General features: G+C 38.4%; 1 protein-coding gene across 7 annotated transcripts in view; it reads left to right on the top strand.

Moving 5' to 3' along the window:
• The window catches only part of wt1a (WT1 transcription factor a), a 39,660-nt gene that overhangs the window by 9,940 nt on the left and 12,362 nt on the right, over positions 1–17,358 (top strand). For all 7 annotated transcript variants that reach the window (XM_037682637.1, XM_037682636.1, XM_037682635.1 and 4 more), the window contains 2 exons: positions 4,291–4,413; positions 7,482–7,584. In XM_037682637.1, the coding sequence (XP_037538565.1) occupies positions 4,291–4,413; positions 7,482–7,584 (226 nt within the window). The remainder of the gene's footprint in view (positions 1–4,290; positions 4,414–7,481; positions 7,585–17,358) is intronic.

Here is a 17,358-nt window from a genome sequence, read left to right as displayed (position 1 = left end):
GTATATGTGTGTGTTTGTGTGTGTGTGTATGTATTTAGAGAGATGGATGGATGGTGTAGAGGCAGGGCAGCTAGCCTGGGACCCGAAAGTCCCAGGTTCGATCCCCAGCCATTCCCACATGCTGTGGTATCTCTGAGCAAGGCATCTAATCCCTAATTGCTCCCTTTTCGCCTACAAAGCTGCCCACTGCTCAACCTGTGTATTTCCCAGGTGCGATGGGTTAAATGCAGAGAACCAATTTCACCAATGTATGGGAACATACAATGATGTCAACACATAACACATTATTAATTTATATATATATATATATATATATATATATATATATATATATATATATACAGTGCGTACATATATACAGTACATACATATATACAGTGAAGGAAATAATTTTTTGATCCCTTGCTGATTTTGTAAATTTGCCCACTTTACAAAAACATGAGCAGTCTATAATTTTAAGGGTAGGTTAATTTTTACAGTGAGAGATAGAATATCAAAAATAAAATACAGAAAATCACATTGTATAAATTATATAAATTTATTTGCATTTTGCAGAGAGAAATCAGAGTCAGAGTTTCTTTATTGTCATTCTCACCTCATGTGGTACATGTGGTGGAGCAAAATTATGTACACAGGGTCCCAGTTACATCCAACAATAAAATGTAAAAGAAAAACACTACCTGGATTATTCAGCATGCATCAGGATAAAAGAAAAACAGTAATAACATCTAAGATATGAACTAAGAAAAACATCAACTAAATATACACTAAGCACTCATAACATAAAAACATTGAACATCAGCACAAACATGAACATGAGTCTGTGTGAGCAGATGAGCACGCATGAACACATCAACATTGAAACAGATCAGCAACATGAGACAGATCAGCAGCAACATGATTGGATTTTTCACAGTGATTATTCTAGTTAGAGATTCATGAGTCTAACAGCCTCAGGGTAGAAGCTGTTCCTCAGTCTAGTGGTTCTACACTTAATGCTCCTCAACCTCCTTCCTGAGGGGAGTGGGGCAAAAAGTGTGTGTGCTGGGTGAGTGAGGTCCTTCATGATGCATGTGGCCCTCTTCCTGCATCTGGAGGTGTAGATGTCTGTGATGGTGGGGAGGCTGACTCCAACAGATTTCTGTGCAGCCTTCACCACTCTCTGCAAAGCTTTTCTTTCTGCAGCTGTGCAGCCTCCATGCCACACATTGATGCTCGAGCACAGGATGCTCTCCACTGCACACCCGCAGAAGGAGGTGAGGACTGAGCTTCCCAGACCAGCTCGCCTCAGCCGTCTGAGGAAGTAGAGTCTCTGATGATCTTTCTTGATCAGGCTGGTGGTGATGTTGCTCCAGCTGAGGTTGTCATTCATGTGTACACCCAAGTACTTGTAGCTGGAGACCACTTCCACCGCAGATTCTCTTATGTTCAAGGGGGTGTAGATGTTTTTGTTCCTTCTGAAGTCCACAATCATCTCCTTCGTCTTCTTCACATTGATGTGAAGGTTATTCTCTCTGCACCAGCTCTCCAGGTGTTCCACCTCTTGCCTGTAGCTGGACCCACCATTGTTTGTGATGCATCCCACCACCGCTGTATCATCTGCAAACTTTACAATGTGACAGCCCGGATGGGCAGCCGCACAATCATACGTGAGCAGAGCAAACAGGAGGGGGCTCAACACACATCCCTAAATAAGTAATTTATCTCCTACCAACCATTAAGAGTTCTGACTCCTATAGACCAGTTAATATGTTCCTAATCAACTCGTTACCTGTATTAAAGACAGGTTTCTTAAATGGTCACCTGTAAAAAAGACTCCTGTCCACAGACTCAATTATTCAGTCAGACTCTAACCTCTACAACATGGGCAAGACCAAAGAAGCTGTCTAAAGATGTCAGGGACAAGATCATAGATCTGCACAAGGCTGGAATTGGCTACAAACCCATAAGTAAGACGCTGGGTGAGAAGGAGACAACTGTTGGTGCAATAGTAAGAAAATGGACGAAATACAAAATGACTGTCAGTTGACATCGATCTGGGGCTCCATGCAAAATCTCACCTCGTGGGGTGTCCTTGATCATGAAGAAGGCGAGAGATCAGCCTAGAACTACACGGGCAGAACTTGTTAATGATCTCAAGGCATCTGGGACCACAGTCACCAAGAAAACCGTTGGGAACACACTGTAAGGGATTAAAATCCTGCAGTGCTCGCAATGTTCCCCTGCTCAAGAAGGCACATGTGCGGGCACGTCTGAAGTTTGCCAATGAACACGTGGAGGATTCTGAGAGTGATTGGGAGAAGGTGCTGTGGTCAGATGAAACAAAAACTGAGCTCTTTGGCATCAACTCAACACGCTGTGTTTGGAGGAAGAGAAATGCTGACTATGACCCAAAGAACACCATCCCCACTGTCAAGCATGGAGGTGGAAACATTATGCTTTGGGGGTGTTTGTCTGCTAAGGGCACAGGACTACTTCACCGCATCAATGGGAGAATGGATGGAGCCATGTACCATAAAATCCTGAGTGACAACCTCCTTCCCTCCGCCAGGACATTGAAAATGGGTCGTGGCTCGGTCTTCCAGCACGACAATGACCCAAAACATACAGCCAGGGCAACAAAGGAGTGGCTCAAAAAGAAGCACATTAAGGTCATGGAGTGGCCTAGCCAGTCTCCAGACTTTAATCCAATCGAAAACCTATGAAGGGAGCTGAAGCTCCAAGTTACAAAACGAAAGCCTCAAAATTTTAATGATTTAGAGATGATCTGCAAAGAGGAGTGGACCATAATTCCTCCTGACGTGTGCAAATCTCATCATCATCTACAAGAAACGTCTGACTGCTGTGCTTGCCAACGAGGGTTTTGCCACCAAGAATTAAGTCTTGCTGGGATCAAATACTTATTTCTCTCTGCAAAATGCAAATACATTTTATCCTGATGCATGCTCAATAATCCAGGTAGAAAAATCTAAAAAAGTTAAATCTGGTCCTCTGGAAATACATTTTATATAATTTATACAATGTGATTTTCTGGATTTTATTTTTGATATTCTATCTCTCACTGTTAAAATTAACCTATCCTTAAAATTATAGACTGCTCATGTTTTTGTCAGTAGGCAAACTTACAAAATCAGCACGGGATCAAATAATTATTTCCTTCACTGTGTGTATGTATATATATGTATATGTATATGTATATATATAATAATAATAATAATACTTTATTTATAAAGCCCTTTAAAACAACCACAGCTGCCACAAAGTGCTGTACATATAAAATCAAGAACATTTAAACACATAAAAACAGTTGTTAAAACATTAAGATCAATAAAAGTAATAAAAACAGTACAGATCAAATTCAGTGTGTGCTAAAAGCCAGGGAGTAAAAATGTGTTTTTAAAAGAGTTTTAAAACTGGACAGTGAAGGGGCTTGTCTGATGGGAAGAGGGAGATCGTTCCACAGTCTTGGAGCAGCAACAGAAAAAGCTCTGTCCCCTCTGAGCCTCCGCTTAGACCTCGGCACCTCCAGGAGCAGCTGATCAGCTGATCTGAGGCACCGAGCAGGAGAGTATGGGTGAAGCAGCTCAGAGAGGTAGGATGGAGCAAGACCATTTAAACTTTTAAAAACAAATAAAAGAATCTTAAAATGAACTCTAAAATGAACAGGCAGCCAGTGGAGTGAAGCAAGAGTGGGGGTGATGTGCTCCCTCTTTTGAACTCCAGTTAGAAGCCGAGCAGCAGCGTTCTGGACCAACTGGAGGCGTCTGAGGGAGGACTGGCTGACTCCAAGGTAAAGAGCGTTACAGTAATCCAGCCGAGAGGTGACGAAGGCATGGATTACTGTTTCCAGCTGCTGTTTTGTGAGAATGGTCTTTACCTTAGCCAGCTGTCTGAGGTGATAAAAACTGGTCTTGACCACCGCTCCAATCTGGGACTCTAATTTAAAATCACTGTCCATTTTAAAACCCAAGTTAGAAATAGTTTTCTTATATATATATATATATATATATATATACATATACATATACATAATTGTGTTATATTTATTTCAAGCTTAAGCTTTGCACAAAGAAAAGACAATTAGATACCTAAAATGAATTGTGTTATTATTTTCAATTTAAAAGCTTTAAAGTGTTTGTGTCCTTTTTGGTTAGCGAGTAAAATTAGTTATATTTGTTCTGCTGTTTTGTTTTGAAAGTTAGCTTTAATTAATATCCTCCTTTCACTGATGGATGAAATGATTTGTTGTGTATTTACTGTTTGTGTATTTACTGTTTGTGTGTGTTGCAGGTTACAGCGCGGTTGCGTTCGAAGGAGCCGGTAATTACGGCCACACTCCCACTCACCACAACTCCCAGTTCTCCGGCCACCCCTTCAAACACGAAGACGCCATAGCCCAACAGAACTCCATGGGTACGTTCTGCACCAGAACCGCAGAGTTCTATTCCGTCGGGCTCCGAGAACCTCAAGGTCTTTGCGTAAAGTCAGGATATTCTCACAGAAGTTTAAAAAAAAAAAAAAAAAATTTTACTCTTTAAAAATAGTTTGCTGTAGAGTTGAGGGCAAAAAAAATGTTTAAATTATTTTAAATTTATGACTTCTAGGAATAATTTAGTCTCAAATTCACTGTCAGTTAACATATGTTTTTATTAAAAAGAACAAAACCCTTAAAACATTTCACTGAGGAAAAACTCGGCAACAAAAATCTCGTACATTTTTATTTTTATTTTTTAAGTTTTCTGGACTATTTTTACCAGCTGGTTTTAACATATACATTTTTTGTATTTAAACAGAACTTTAAAGCCTAAAATAATTTTATTTTAATGCAAAATCAAGATTTATAATTATTCATCAGTTTTAGTTATTTGTTTTTTTATATTTCTGTCTTCAGTATTGTCTCAAACAGCAGCACACATTTAATTTTAATCAAACTAAAATGATCAAAAGCCCAATTTTCACAACCTGAAGCATAAAAATAAATTTTGTTGTCACATCAGCAAAAGAACAAAACCAAACAGCATTTTAATTTCATGTTATTTATACTGTTTAATGTTGCAATAGTTTGAGGTACAACAAGAACTAAAGTTGGTGTCAGGATTCGAACAGCAGTGAGGTGTCATCAGAAATTTTAAAATATAAAATTAATTGACATAAATGGGTAAAAAAAACAATGTTTTTTAAGATGGTTGAACTCTCTGTGTATCTTTGCTTTTTGGATCTTTAGCAATGTTTGTGCATTTTAAACAGCAGAAGTTGGGTTCTCAGGTCTCTGCTGATGTTCTTTTGTGGGTCAGAATCATGAACTTTAAGGAACCACCAAATTAAAAGAAGCGTTTCTCCTGATTAGAACTTCGTTTGCAGCTTATTTCTTTAAAATTACATTTTTTTTTTTTAAATCTCAGTGTCGGGACGTGAAACTAGGAAAACCAGAAACATTTGTTCCGTTTTTGTTTTAAACGCAACATAAATATAATATCTTAAAAATAAATATATTTTATTTTAAGAGTTTTGCTGATTTTAGAGTGATGGTAATTCATGCCATGAAGTCCCACAGCTAAAAACTTTTTTTTAGCGCAACAACTGAAGTGACGCTGCTCTGCATCTAAAAGTCCAGCAGTAGGAAGTTATTTCCATCCGCAGTTTCTTTAAACATAAAACACAACAGAGTCTGTCAGAATGAGAGCAGACGCAGATATTTTTGCGTACTTTGAGCCCCCTCGTGTGAATCCGCAGCTGTGTGTTTGGTCGCCGCTCGGCCCTCGCCCAGGGAGAGTCTTGTCCCCTCATTCTGACGTCTCTGCAGTGACCTCGCCTGTCGGAGGTATAAATCAGCCACATCCTGACTCACAAACTCCCTCGCCTCCTCCTTTCATCCACTGACCCGTCTCTTTATTCCCTCCTCTGCGCTCACGGTTAGTAAACATTTAGATGTTAGTTTTTGGTGGAGCCGGAACTGTAAATTCTGCTATTTTATTGTTATTATTATTTTAATGGCAAAAATTACCAGGAGAATAGTGGATAAGAAGTGTTGAGGCACTTGGTCGGCACAGAAAGCTACAATAACATCAAAACAAACGTTCTTTATTGCAGATCATTCCATTTTAAATTAAAGGTAATATTCCTTAGGAAGTACCGCCCATCACTTTGCATGCCACAGTTTTGAACAGAGATGTTATGTTGTCTGTTAGCCATCTTGAATCGTTGACTCAGAAAGATAACCATTTGTAGACGCACATCTAATGACTGCTTTCTGAAAGGTTTGTTAAAATCCATGATGGAGCTCATGAGATATTTGGACACAAGCAATAACATTGTCATCCGCCTTCGCCTTTCGATGGAGGAAGATAAATTACAACAGGACCACTGTCCTGCAAACATCCTCACAGCTAAAAGATAAACTAACAGAAAGCTAAAAGTAGCACAGAGCTAGCAAAGTGTCAGCGACATGCATGTCTTACAAATACAAGAAGTGGAAGAAAATATCTTAATATTTAAGAAGTTTGGCATAAAGCACATGATTTTACCCATTTTGTCCCTTAACTGGCAGGTTTTTTTTCTAAGCAGCCCGAGTGAAACAGGAAGTGACATCAAAGGGGAGCTTTTTAAAAAGGGGAACTTCCTGGTCTTTGTTTGTTTTAATATTATTTGATTTCTGACTTTTTTTCTCTGATGGTGACTCAAAATAATCTAAAGAAACATCAGACTCTTCTCTCCTGTCTGTGTCAGCCGTTGTAGCGATGCTCTGTTTACATGCAAGCGTTCCACTTTGACATCACTTCCTGTTAATGCACATGCAAATATCTCAACAACTGTTGATCTCTGTGGCGTGATTTTTTTCCAAATGCTTTATTAATGTAATGTTTCCAGAAATGCGTTCATATTTATGGCAAATTTTTGATGTCACAATTAAAGTTTAAAGCAGGACTATTCAACTGGCGGCCCTGTGGCCAATTCAGGCCCACAGGTGTGCTCAGTTCGGCCCACCAATGGGTTCACTTTTAAATAAAACTAGATTTTAAATTAACAAAGTCCATGCTCAATAATCCAGGTATACAATCCAACATTTTTCAGTCAGGTCATCTGGACAGTTGAAAAACTGTTTTGTGTTGTGTGTTTCCTTGACTGATGAAGCCTTCTGGATGGAAGGTGAAACGTTTCAGCACAAAAAAAAAGAAACCGTCCAGATGACCTGACCGAAAATTGTTGGATTGTATACCTGGATTATTGAGCATGGACTTTGTTGGATTTGTAAATAAAGTTAAACAATTTTAAAAGTCTAAAAATTACCAGACCTGAGCTGAACATTTTCATGTGGGCGGCTAAAATGCCACAAATTCTACAGAAGTAGTTATTTTGCAACAAATGTGCGGATAAATTAAAAGTATAAAAGCAATCAACTACTGTGCCATGTTTCTCATGTTCAGCCTTTATTTTTGCACACAGGCGTCCATTTTTTTGTGTAATATTGTGTCTTTTCCCAGGTGAGCAGCAGTATCCCGTCCCTCCTCCTGTTTACGGCTGCCACACGCCTTCAGACGGCTGTACGAGCAGCCAGGCTCTGCTGCTGAGGAACCCCTACAACAGGTGAACCTTCGGCACTCCTATTCCAACATGTCAAATCTATTTTTACATTCAACAATCGCAGCTGGAATCGGTTCAGAGCCCATTGTTGGCTGTGTCGGGTCAAACAGCAGTAATTCAGTGAGAGGTTGCAGGATGAGGTCCTGAACAGGATGTTCACCTTCAGGACAGGTCCGACTGCCACCGTGGCTTCCTCCTTCATTTCCGCGCTGCTTCCTTTGGCTGATTTTATGTAAAACTCTCATAAACAATTTGATTTTGATTCAAACTCAGCGTTGCAGTAAAGAAACACCGGCAGGAAGTTCTGATTTACCGGTACTGATCGGAAAAAATGTTGTCCCGCTCATAATTTCACTGATTTTATTTACGATGCAAGTTGTTGTGAAACCCTCTGGTTTGTTCTTGAAGGACGGACAAGAAGTCAAGAGACCTCTTAACCTCTTTCTACAAAAACAGGAGTAATGTTTTTACTCAAACCTTCCAACCCACTCAGAAGCAAGATGTTCTGACTCTGAAATCACGGCCATCGGAACAATTTTGCACTCGTCTTGTTATTTAAAAACAGACCCGCGTTCATCTCATGCTTCCAGAACTTTTGAGATAATCGTTGTTTTTATTTCTCGTGCAAATCATTTTAAGTTCATTAATGAAACTTATTGGGGTTTATAAAGGAAAATCATCTTCCTAAAGGAGTAAATCAATGATATTTTCAAAAGCAGCCTGTAATTTGCTGGTTTGGATAAATACTACATTTCCATTAAATGCACTGCAGAGACTTCAGCTTTTTTTTTGTCCATCTGTCGCCTGATGGTGATAATTGCATCAATGAGCTGCTGACTAATTTGTTCTTTTCAAATATGAGCGATCAGAGCACTTAAAAATACAGCAAGTTGAGTCAAAAAAAACTTTTTTTAGCTTTATCTAAAGAAGGAACCTAAAACATGTCTGCACTGACTTCCAATCTCTAAAATACTTGCAGCTTGATCAATGATAGGTGATCCAGGTGCATTTCAGAAACACTGTTTTTCATTCTCACCTTCTTTAAAAAAAAAAAACTTCTTGAGAAAATTATTAAGAAAATAACATTCATGAAATTGAGAATATTAGAGTTTAATTTTCAGCTTGTTGTTCCTGATGATAAAATTAAGTTAATAATTCTATCATGAAAACGTGCATGAAAGTAAAACTGAAGCAGCTATCTTAGATTGTAAGTTATAAAAATAACAACTTCAACACAATTTAAGATTTAATTCTTGAGGTTTTGTAAATTAACCAAATTTATTTTTTTAAATGTTTTAATCGTTTCTGTAGTGAGACACGTGAGGTACGTGTCACTTGTTGTATGACAAATATATGGATATATATTTATGCATACTTTTCACGAGTTCTTCATTTTTCTGACTGTAAATGTCGTGCATTGAATTTAACAGAAATGTGAACGAGAGACGTTATTTATCTTTGACCCATCAAATGAATGGAATCATTTATTTTCAAAATCAAAGTTTAACATCAAACATTTACATTAATTTGGCAAAATATGAAAATAATAACAGACAGTTTCACAGAAAATGAACTTCAAATCACTCGGCGGTGATTTGAGGACTTTGCTTAAGATATTTCTAAAATATCTGTACTGATTTATGAGAGAGAGGTGGGTTTTAGAGTGAAAGGAGATTATCTTACAGAGAACTGTGTGAGGGAAGTTTAATCTGTTTAACCAGAAATTGCACGCTTCGTCAGATCCTCAGCTTCTCACGGTACACTTGGTCAAAATAGAACCATCTACCTGTTGACGATGAATCAGCGTTGGATGTAGTTCCTTTCTGACTCGTTTCAGCGTCTCCGTCGAGAGCTACCAAACCTTCAGAAAGTCGTGCGTTGATTAGCTCAAAACAGAATTATAATCCCAAACGTTCCTGGTTCTTCATAACTCCAAACTCTTCATAACCGGCTGCACTCTCAATCTGCTCATTCTGTTGGACTATCGGACCTGTTGTCAGCTCTCATTCCAACATCTCTCAGAACTCTCATTCTCTTGGAATTCTGGAATCCATAATTCTCTATTCCTTCTCTTCTCTATGAACTGAGAAGTTGCCACATTTTATTTGGGTCGACTTCCTGTTCAATTTAGAGCTTTCTGATTCGTGGAAGGACCAGAAAGAGGAGTGGATTTGTGACGTAAGATGTTATCATAAGTCAAGGATTGTTTACAACATACAGAAAAGATTATTGCAGCAACAGCAGACTTCGTGGAGTCTCACACTTTGTAATCTTTTCAAATAGTAAAACATGACATTTTTCTCGGTAAACATTTTAGTTGACCGAAAACCAACCTTTAACATACTTACGACAGCTTGCTCATTTCAGACAGAAAATCAAGAAAGGCATATTCAGGTGATTTCTTCTCTGAATGAGGAACAAAAATCATTACTTACTGTTTATGTAAAATAAAAATTAGTAGTTCTTTTCAACCTGTAAAGCATTGAGTGAACTAACACAATTTGATTATCAAAACATTTGTAAGACAGTAATGATTATAAAGAATTGTCTTTTCTGCTTGATTAATTCAAGAAAGAAAGTTCATCAGATGGTTCAGACTTATTCAGATCAATGAAAATAACAGTCTCTGTCCATCTGGTATATTTGAGGTCATCTGGTTCACTACATTTCAAAGAATAACAAGGTTCAAGTCTCAGCAAAACTCTTCATTAAAGTCAAATCACCACCAACTTTATCTTTAAATGTTTTACATCCTCATTACTCTTGAAGAAACTGAGCTTAAAAAATAATGGTCCTCTCGCCGTCACTCCCCATCCTGAGCATCACAGTGACCCCGAGCAGAACCAGAACCGGCCTCACGATGGGCAGCTATCTGCCTCGGCTGACTGGGGCCAGAGAGGACAGGATAAATACACAGAATGACTGGTCCAGGTGTGGTTTCTATGATCCAGGTGTGATTTATATGGTCCAGGTGTGGTTCATATGGTCTAGATGTGGTTCCTATATTCCAGGTGTGGTTTATGTGGTCCAGATTTTGTTTTGTATGGTCCAGGTGTGATTTCTATGGTACATGTGTGGTTTCTTTGGTTAAGATGTCGTTTCTATGGTCCAGGTGTGGTTCCTATGGTCCAGATGTGGTTCCTATCATCCAGGTGTGGTTTATATGGTCCAGTTGTGATTTCTATGATTCAGATGTGGTAACTATGGTCCAGGTGTGATTTCTTTGGTCCAGATGATGTTCCTATGGTCCAGGTGTGGTTTCTATGATCCACGTGTGGTTTCTGTGATCATGGTGTGGTTCATATGGCCCAGATGTGTTTCCTATCATCCAGGTGTGGGTTCTTTGATCCAGGTGTGGTTTCTTTGATCCATGTGTAGTTTATTTGATCCAGGTGTGATTTCTATGATCCAGGTGTGGTTTATTTGGCCCAGGTGTTGCTTTTATGTTCTAAATGTGGCTTCTATGGTCTATATGTAGTTTCTATGGTCCAGGTGTGATTTCTATGGTCCAGGTGTGGTTTCTATGATCCAGTGTGATTTCTGTGATCCAGGTGTGATTTGTATGGCTCAGGTGATTCCTATGGTCCCGGTGTGGTTTCTGTGGTCCAGGTGATTCCTATGGTCCCGGTGTGGTTTCTGTGATCCAGGTGTGGTTTGTATGGCCCAGGTGTGGCTTCCGTTGTCCAAATGTAGATTATATGGTCCAGGTGTAGTTCTTATGTTCCAGGTGTGGTTTTTATTGTCCAAATGTGGTTTCTATGCTCTAGGTGTGGTTTATATGGTCCAGGTCCAGTTTCTGTGGTCAAGGTGTGGTTTCTTTGGGAAGAAAAACAAAGAAAAGCACATGTTAATTATAGAAATACTTTCAAATACAAACACGGGGAGGAGAGCAAGTAAAGACAGCAACAGAGTGAGGAAACATGGACAGTTCGTCCTCCAGCAATCTAAGCCTATAGCAGCAAAACTAACGGATAGCTCAGGAAACCCAAACCAACCCTAACTATAAGATTTATCAAAAGGCAAGTCTTTGATCTGGTTTTAAAAGTAGCCAAGTTGTCAACCTCACAGACACAAACTGAAAGTTGGAACCTGATAACTGAAAACTCTGCCTTCCATTCTACTTTTGGGAACTCTAGGAACCACTAGTAAACCTGCAGTCTGAGAGTGATGTGATCTATTTGGAAAATGAATAACAATTGTACATTATAGCTAAGATGGAGCTAGGTTGTTGAGAGCTTTGTACCACTGAGCTCAGCTGAGTTCTTGTAGGCAAACTAATGACTGAAAATAAAGAGATCACAATAATAAAAGGAAACGATAAGGGGAGATATTTTACTAATTATTTTTGCTCAGGTATAATATTTTAAATGCTTAAAGATCACAGTTTAAACCACCACACCCACGTTCAGTCAGAGGAGGAGCCGTTGTGTTTGACGACAGCGAACTTCCTGTCAACGATGGGAAAAAATTCACAATAATCTTCTTCTGAAGTTAATGAGCATTTTAAGGAGGTGCTCCTCCTCACGACAAACTGTTTGTTTTGTTTCTAAACGAAACATTCTTTACGTGCCGCTGATTTGGTGTTTTCCATCGATGGAAGGAGAGGAGGAATCCTCTCTGTGCCCTGCAGCAGGGACGGACACCGAGGCCTCAGTTTCTGTTTTTATGAAGACAAAACAGCCCTGACTCGGGCTGAGGGGCGGCTTTGTCATAAACATAACTGATAACTACACACACACTGCTGGAAAGGCTCATGCGAGTGAAGTCAGTCATCTAATCTCGCAGCCTGGTACCATCAGGCCTGTATTTACTCTGTGAGCCATCAACTTGGAACAACATGAAGTAAAAACATGCCGAGGTTTTAATAATCCGCTCAGAGACGGAAAAAGGAAGGCACTCTGGCTTTTATCAAAGCAAAGAAACAGTCTGAGATTCCTGCAACGGAGCTCAGTGTTCTGTTAATTAACAAACATCAATCTGTACCTCATGTTGTTTGGAAAAATCAGGAAGAAAAAGCATACACATGATTGGCGGTCAGTCTCAGAGTTCGGCTCCTGATTGCAGTTTTTGTCTATTTGATTTGTTCTACTTTGCTTGAAGCTGAATGCATTATTGGAATCATTTAAAAAAGTCACACATTAACTCCAACATTTCTAAGAGCTAATTTGTGATTCAGTTGTGGCTAATTTGGGTTCTGAAAGATAAAAGCTTTTATTTTGAAGGAATTGTCAGTGCAACAAAACTGGAAGTAAAGGAAAAATTTCCCCACAAACCTGAAGATATTATCCATGTCCACTGAGCTGCAGCTTTCACTCAACACAGATACAACCTTCATGGTCGTATCTCACTTTCTCAGGGTTTACAGAGGCTGCATCTTGAATTCTGAACATGTGCAGCAAATTTTCTCAGTCACTGATTCATTGATGGCATCTCCAACACGTCTCGAGAACTCTAGCGATGTATTTTGACCTCTGCAGGGATCTCTGCTCTGACTGAAAAGCATGTCCAGGTCTAAAAACCACGTTGAAGATAAATGATAATTATTTTAAAAACTGGTCTAAATCTTCCTAACGTCATTTCAAAAGTGTAATCCAGTAGATTAAATCATAAACTGGGGTCAGCAGGAACAAAGCGGGTCAAGGCAGTAAGGATTTTAGTCCTGCAATCAAAACTAAACTGTGTGTTTTCTAAATTAATGAGCACAATGCCACAACTTCCTGTTCACTTAGACGCAGACATACAGAATTCAGTGGAGCTGCAACAAAAAAATACATATATTTTCTCACAATATTCTATGCCCAGTGAGAGATGAATCGAAGTTTATTTCTGTAGCATACTGTATTTGAAAAACAATCCTCATTGAACAGAGTGTTATGCACAAGGTAAAACATAAAGCATTGAAGGTGAAGTAAAATGCAATAAAATCCACAAGTTTCAAGGTGACTTTATTGTCATTTACATCACATGTTGTACATGAGATGGAATGAAACTGTGAGTCCCAGTTACATCCAAAAATTGCCAAAATATAAAGTATAAAAAAGAAACTGTATACAAGGATCTAAGATATACACTAAACAATAATAATGTAATATAATACGGTGTATTAAATGTTATAACTTATTTATGCATAAATAAACCATGCTGCTGTTCAGCGTATTGTTTTTGCACTACTAGTACTTAGTATATTTTTATTTATAGTTTTTCTTAGTTCATATCTTTGTTCTTATTACTGTTTTTCTTTTACATTTTATGCTTTTGTTGGAAGTAACTGGGACCCTGTGTACACAATTTCATTCCCCCTCATGTGCCACATCATGTGATGCGAATGACGATAAAGAACCTCGAATCCTTGAAAAGCCAGTGAGGTATGATCTGGTCTCAACTGTTGATGACAACCTGCGAGCAGCTTTTTACGAGGGAGTCTCCAAAATGTCTCGAAACATTTGGGAACACGTGGGTTCTCAACAACATTATTAGTCAGATCATTTTGGTCAGAGGTTATGAAGTTATGGATGTATTATTACTAACATTATTTCCCTTAAGACAAACAACCAAATTGTCTCCCAAAACACTCTTATTCTGAAGAGATACCCGTGGATCGTATCTGTGAAGGCCAGGTGTGAGACTACAGCTGGCTTTGAGGAGAACCACTAAAACCATTGTCAAGCTGATAGGGATATGAAAAGCGAGCGGACAATGCAGCACTTTGCCGATTCTCGTGACTGGGCTTCATGTGTTTACATTTAATGTATATTGATGTAACTGTTCCAATATCTGACCTTGCAAGTAAAATTGTGCCGGAGATAAATCTTCACCTGTCATGTGTGAGTGTGGTTCATTAGAGTAAACATCAGTTAGTGTTTTCCTCTAACATTTATTAGTGATAATTAGATAGACAAGTAAATAAAAACACAAACTGTTTAATAAAATATAAATATGTGAAAGAAAACATCAAATTAAAATGTTGTGTAATATTGCTAAAACTAGAAACATCTAAAAATGATGAAGAAAAACTGGTCCGTGCATTTGTCATGTCTAGACTGGACCATTTCAATGGTTTGTTATCTGGATGTCCAAATACTTATTTAAAAAGGCTTCAGTTAATCCAAAATGCTGCTGCCAGTGTCCTAACTGGAATTAGTGGGAGAGATAATATTCATTCACCCTTTATTTAAACAAATAAGTCACAATGAGCCTCGAAAACTCATTTACAAGTGAGACCTGTTTGGACAGACAATAAAAGTGGTGAAAAATGACACATGGGTTTGGAGACAAAAAAAAATTCCTAACACGCTTTTAACCTCTGTTTGAAGGTCAACAGTGTGATAATGAAAAAAAATCTCGCACACGAGCGCATAATGACGCCGACATTACGCAGTCTCCAGTTTGAGCTTCTCTCCATTGGCTCCCTGTCAAATCCAGAATTGAATTCAAAATCTTACTTCTAACCTACAAAGCCCTCAACAACCTAGCTCCATCTTATATTTGAGATCTTTTTGCTCCATATTTTCCTAACAAAGCACTTCGTTCTCAGACTGCAGGCTTACTCACGGCTCCTAGAGTTACCAAAAGTAGAATGGGAGGCAGAGCTTTCAGTTATACTGGAGGACAGATTGACCACATTTCTTAAAATGAATTCTTACAATTGAATAGTTTTCATTTGATATTATTTCTATCTTAACATGTGATTCTTGACCTGCCATTGTGTATCTGTTCCTCCTTCCTGTTCCTCTCAAACCCAGCCGGTCGAAGCAGATGCTTCAAAGCTTGTCCTGAGCCTGGTTCTGTTAAAGGTTTCTTCCTCATGCGGGAGTTTTTTTCTTTCCACTGTCGCCTTCGTGCTTGCTCAAGTAGGGTTTGCGCTCCTCAGATAAATGTTATTTATTTGTTTATTTATTTTGTTATTTGTTTCTGTTCAGTGCCCTGAGATGACTTTTTTTTTGTGACTTTGTGCTATATAAATAAACTGAATTGAATTGTCAGTTTTCTCATTTGAGGGCGTCTTTCTCATGTCGCTGAATGTCTGAACATGTTTCGAAAATAAATTTTCTCGACGGATTTACTCTCAAAATAGTCCCAGAGTCGTCCCAGAGTCGTCCCTAATGTCGGAAACTTGTCTGTCATTAATTTCTGAGTCAAAGTGTGAGAAATGTGGTAATCTTGAGAGGATTTACCAACCAGGAAACTAAATTATGACAAAAAGGGAGAATAAATTGCAATAAAATGGGAGACATAATTAAGACATTGATTAAAGTGCAAGAACTAAACTGAAAGGATGTTGCAATTTATTGTTGACACAAATCAAAAATGTTAACCAGCAGTACAGGAATATGAAGTTCATGTATTTTTCTTATGAAGTTTGATGAAGTTTAAATCTGTTTCACTTTATTTTACATCACCCAAGGCAGCAGAAATGCCTTATCATGAGTAAGTGTTTCATTTATTCTGTTAATTGTGAATAAATTTGAGTTGTATCTACATTAGGAGGCAGAGGGAAACTACTTGTTTAAAATAACTTTCCAGATGATTGATGTAAAGTGAGTCAGAGATGGGTTCAAAATGTCAGCAGCAGAGAAGAAAAGTAGACCCATTTTCATTCAACAAGTGCCCTAAATCATCACGTGAAATCTTCTGCTGCGCCTCAGGTCCAGTGATATTTCAGCAGAAATACCTTTTGGGTCTGCTGCCTCGGCTTCAGTGTGAAATAATAGCTCCATAATGAGCCAGGTACCAGGCACCACCTCTGCTCCGCCGGACCGCTGTGATCCTGCAGGCGGCGTGAACGGGGCCTGAAGGCTGTAAATCCAGTGTGTTACAGACAGAAGTGTGTGAACACACACACGCTGGTGGTTCTGTAAGTACTGGGCAGATCTGAATGATCATGGGTCCGGTTTGTCTAATAAACGATGGCTGATATCCAAAAAGTTTAGCTGTGCGTTCTCTGTGAGAACGCTGAGTTCACTCAAACCTGGACATTTTCAGCTTCTAGCTACTTCAGCAAACTTTCAGCATTTCAAACCATTTGGGTATCGAAACTTTCAGCTTGTTCAGGACTTTGGTGCTCTGAGTTTTGGTTTTTGTACCTTTTTTACTTTATAAAATATTTAACTTTTTTGGTTTCATTAGAATACATGGAGATTTTAACTTTTACCTAATTAAAAAAAGTTATCTACTACTTTTGCGCTAATTTTAGCTCATAGATAAAACTTTTATTAGTTTATGGCTATTATTTTGCATTTAGTTACTGTTGCGTTAGCTACTGTTGTGCAACTCGAGCCTTTAGCTACTATTTTGCAAATTTTAGCATTTAGCTAAGAATTTTTCTAATAGAAGCATTTAACTACAGTTTTGATTGCTTTAGCTTGTAGCTACAGATGTGCAAATTTTAGTTTTAGCTATGGTTTTGCTAATTGTAGTTCTTTGCTACATTTGTGCTAATTTCGGGTTTTGGATAAGATTTTGCATTTAGCTCTTGTTTTGATGACTTTAGCTTTTAACTACAGTTTTGCAAATGTAGCTTGAAGCTACCGTTTTAGTGATTTTTAGCTATTGGCTGATTTAACACATTTTAGCATATAGCTGCAGTTTATGCCTGATCATTTTAGGTAGGCTGTTTTGATAAGTTTACATTTTAGCCTATTTTGTGTTCATTGTAGCTAAAATAAACTTTTAGCTGCTCTTTTGCTGATTATAGATTTTAGCTACTGTTTTGCTAGCCTTGGCATTAAGTTATTGTTGCGTTTATTTTAGCTTTTAGCTGCTGCTGTGCTGTTTTTA

This window comes from Nematolebias whitei, chromosome 10 (genome assembly GCF_014905685.2).
Source record: "Nematolebias whitei isolate Nwh7 chromosome 10, NemWhi1, whole genome shotgun sequence".
Lineage (NCBI taxonomy): Eukaryota > Metazoa > Chordata > Actinopteri > Cyprinodontiformes > Rivulidae > Nematolebias > Nematolebias whitei.
This window is presented reverse-complemented; position numbering and strand designations above follow the sequence as displayed.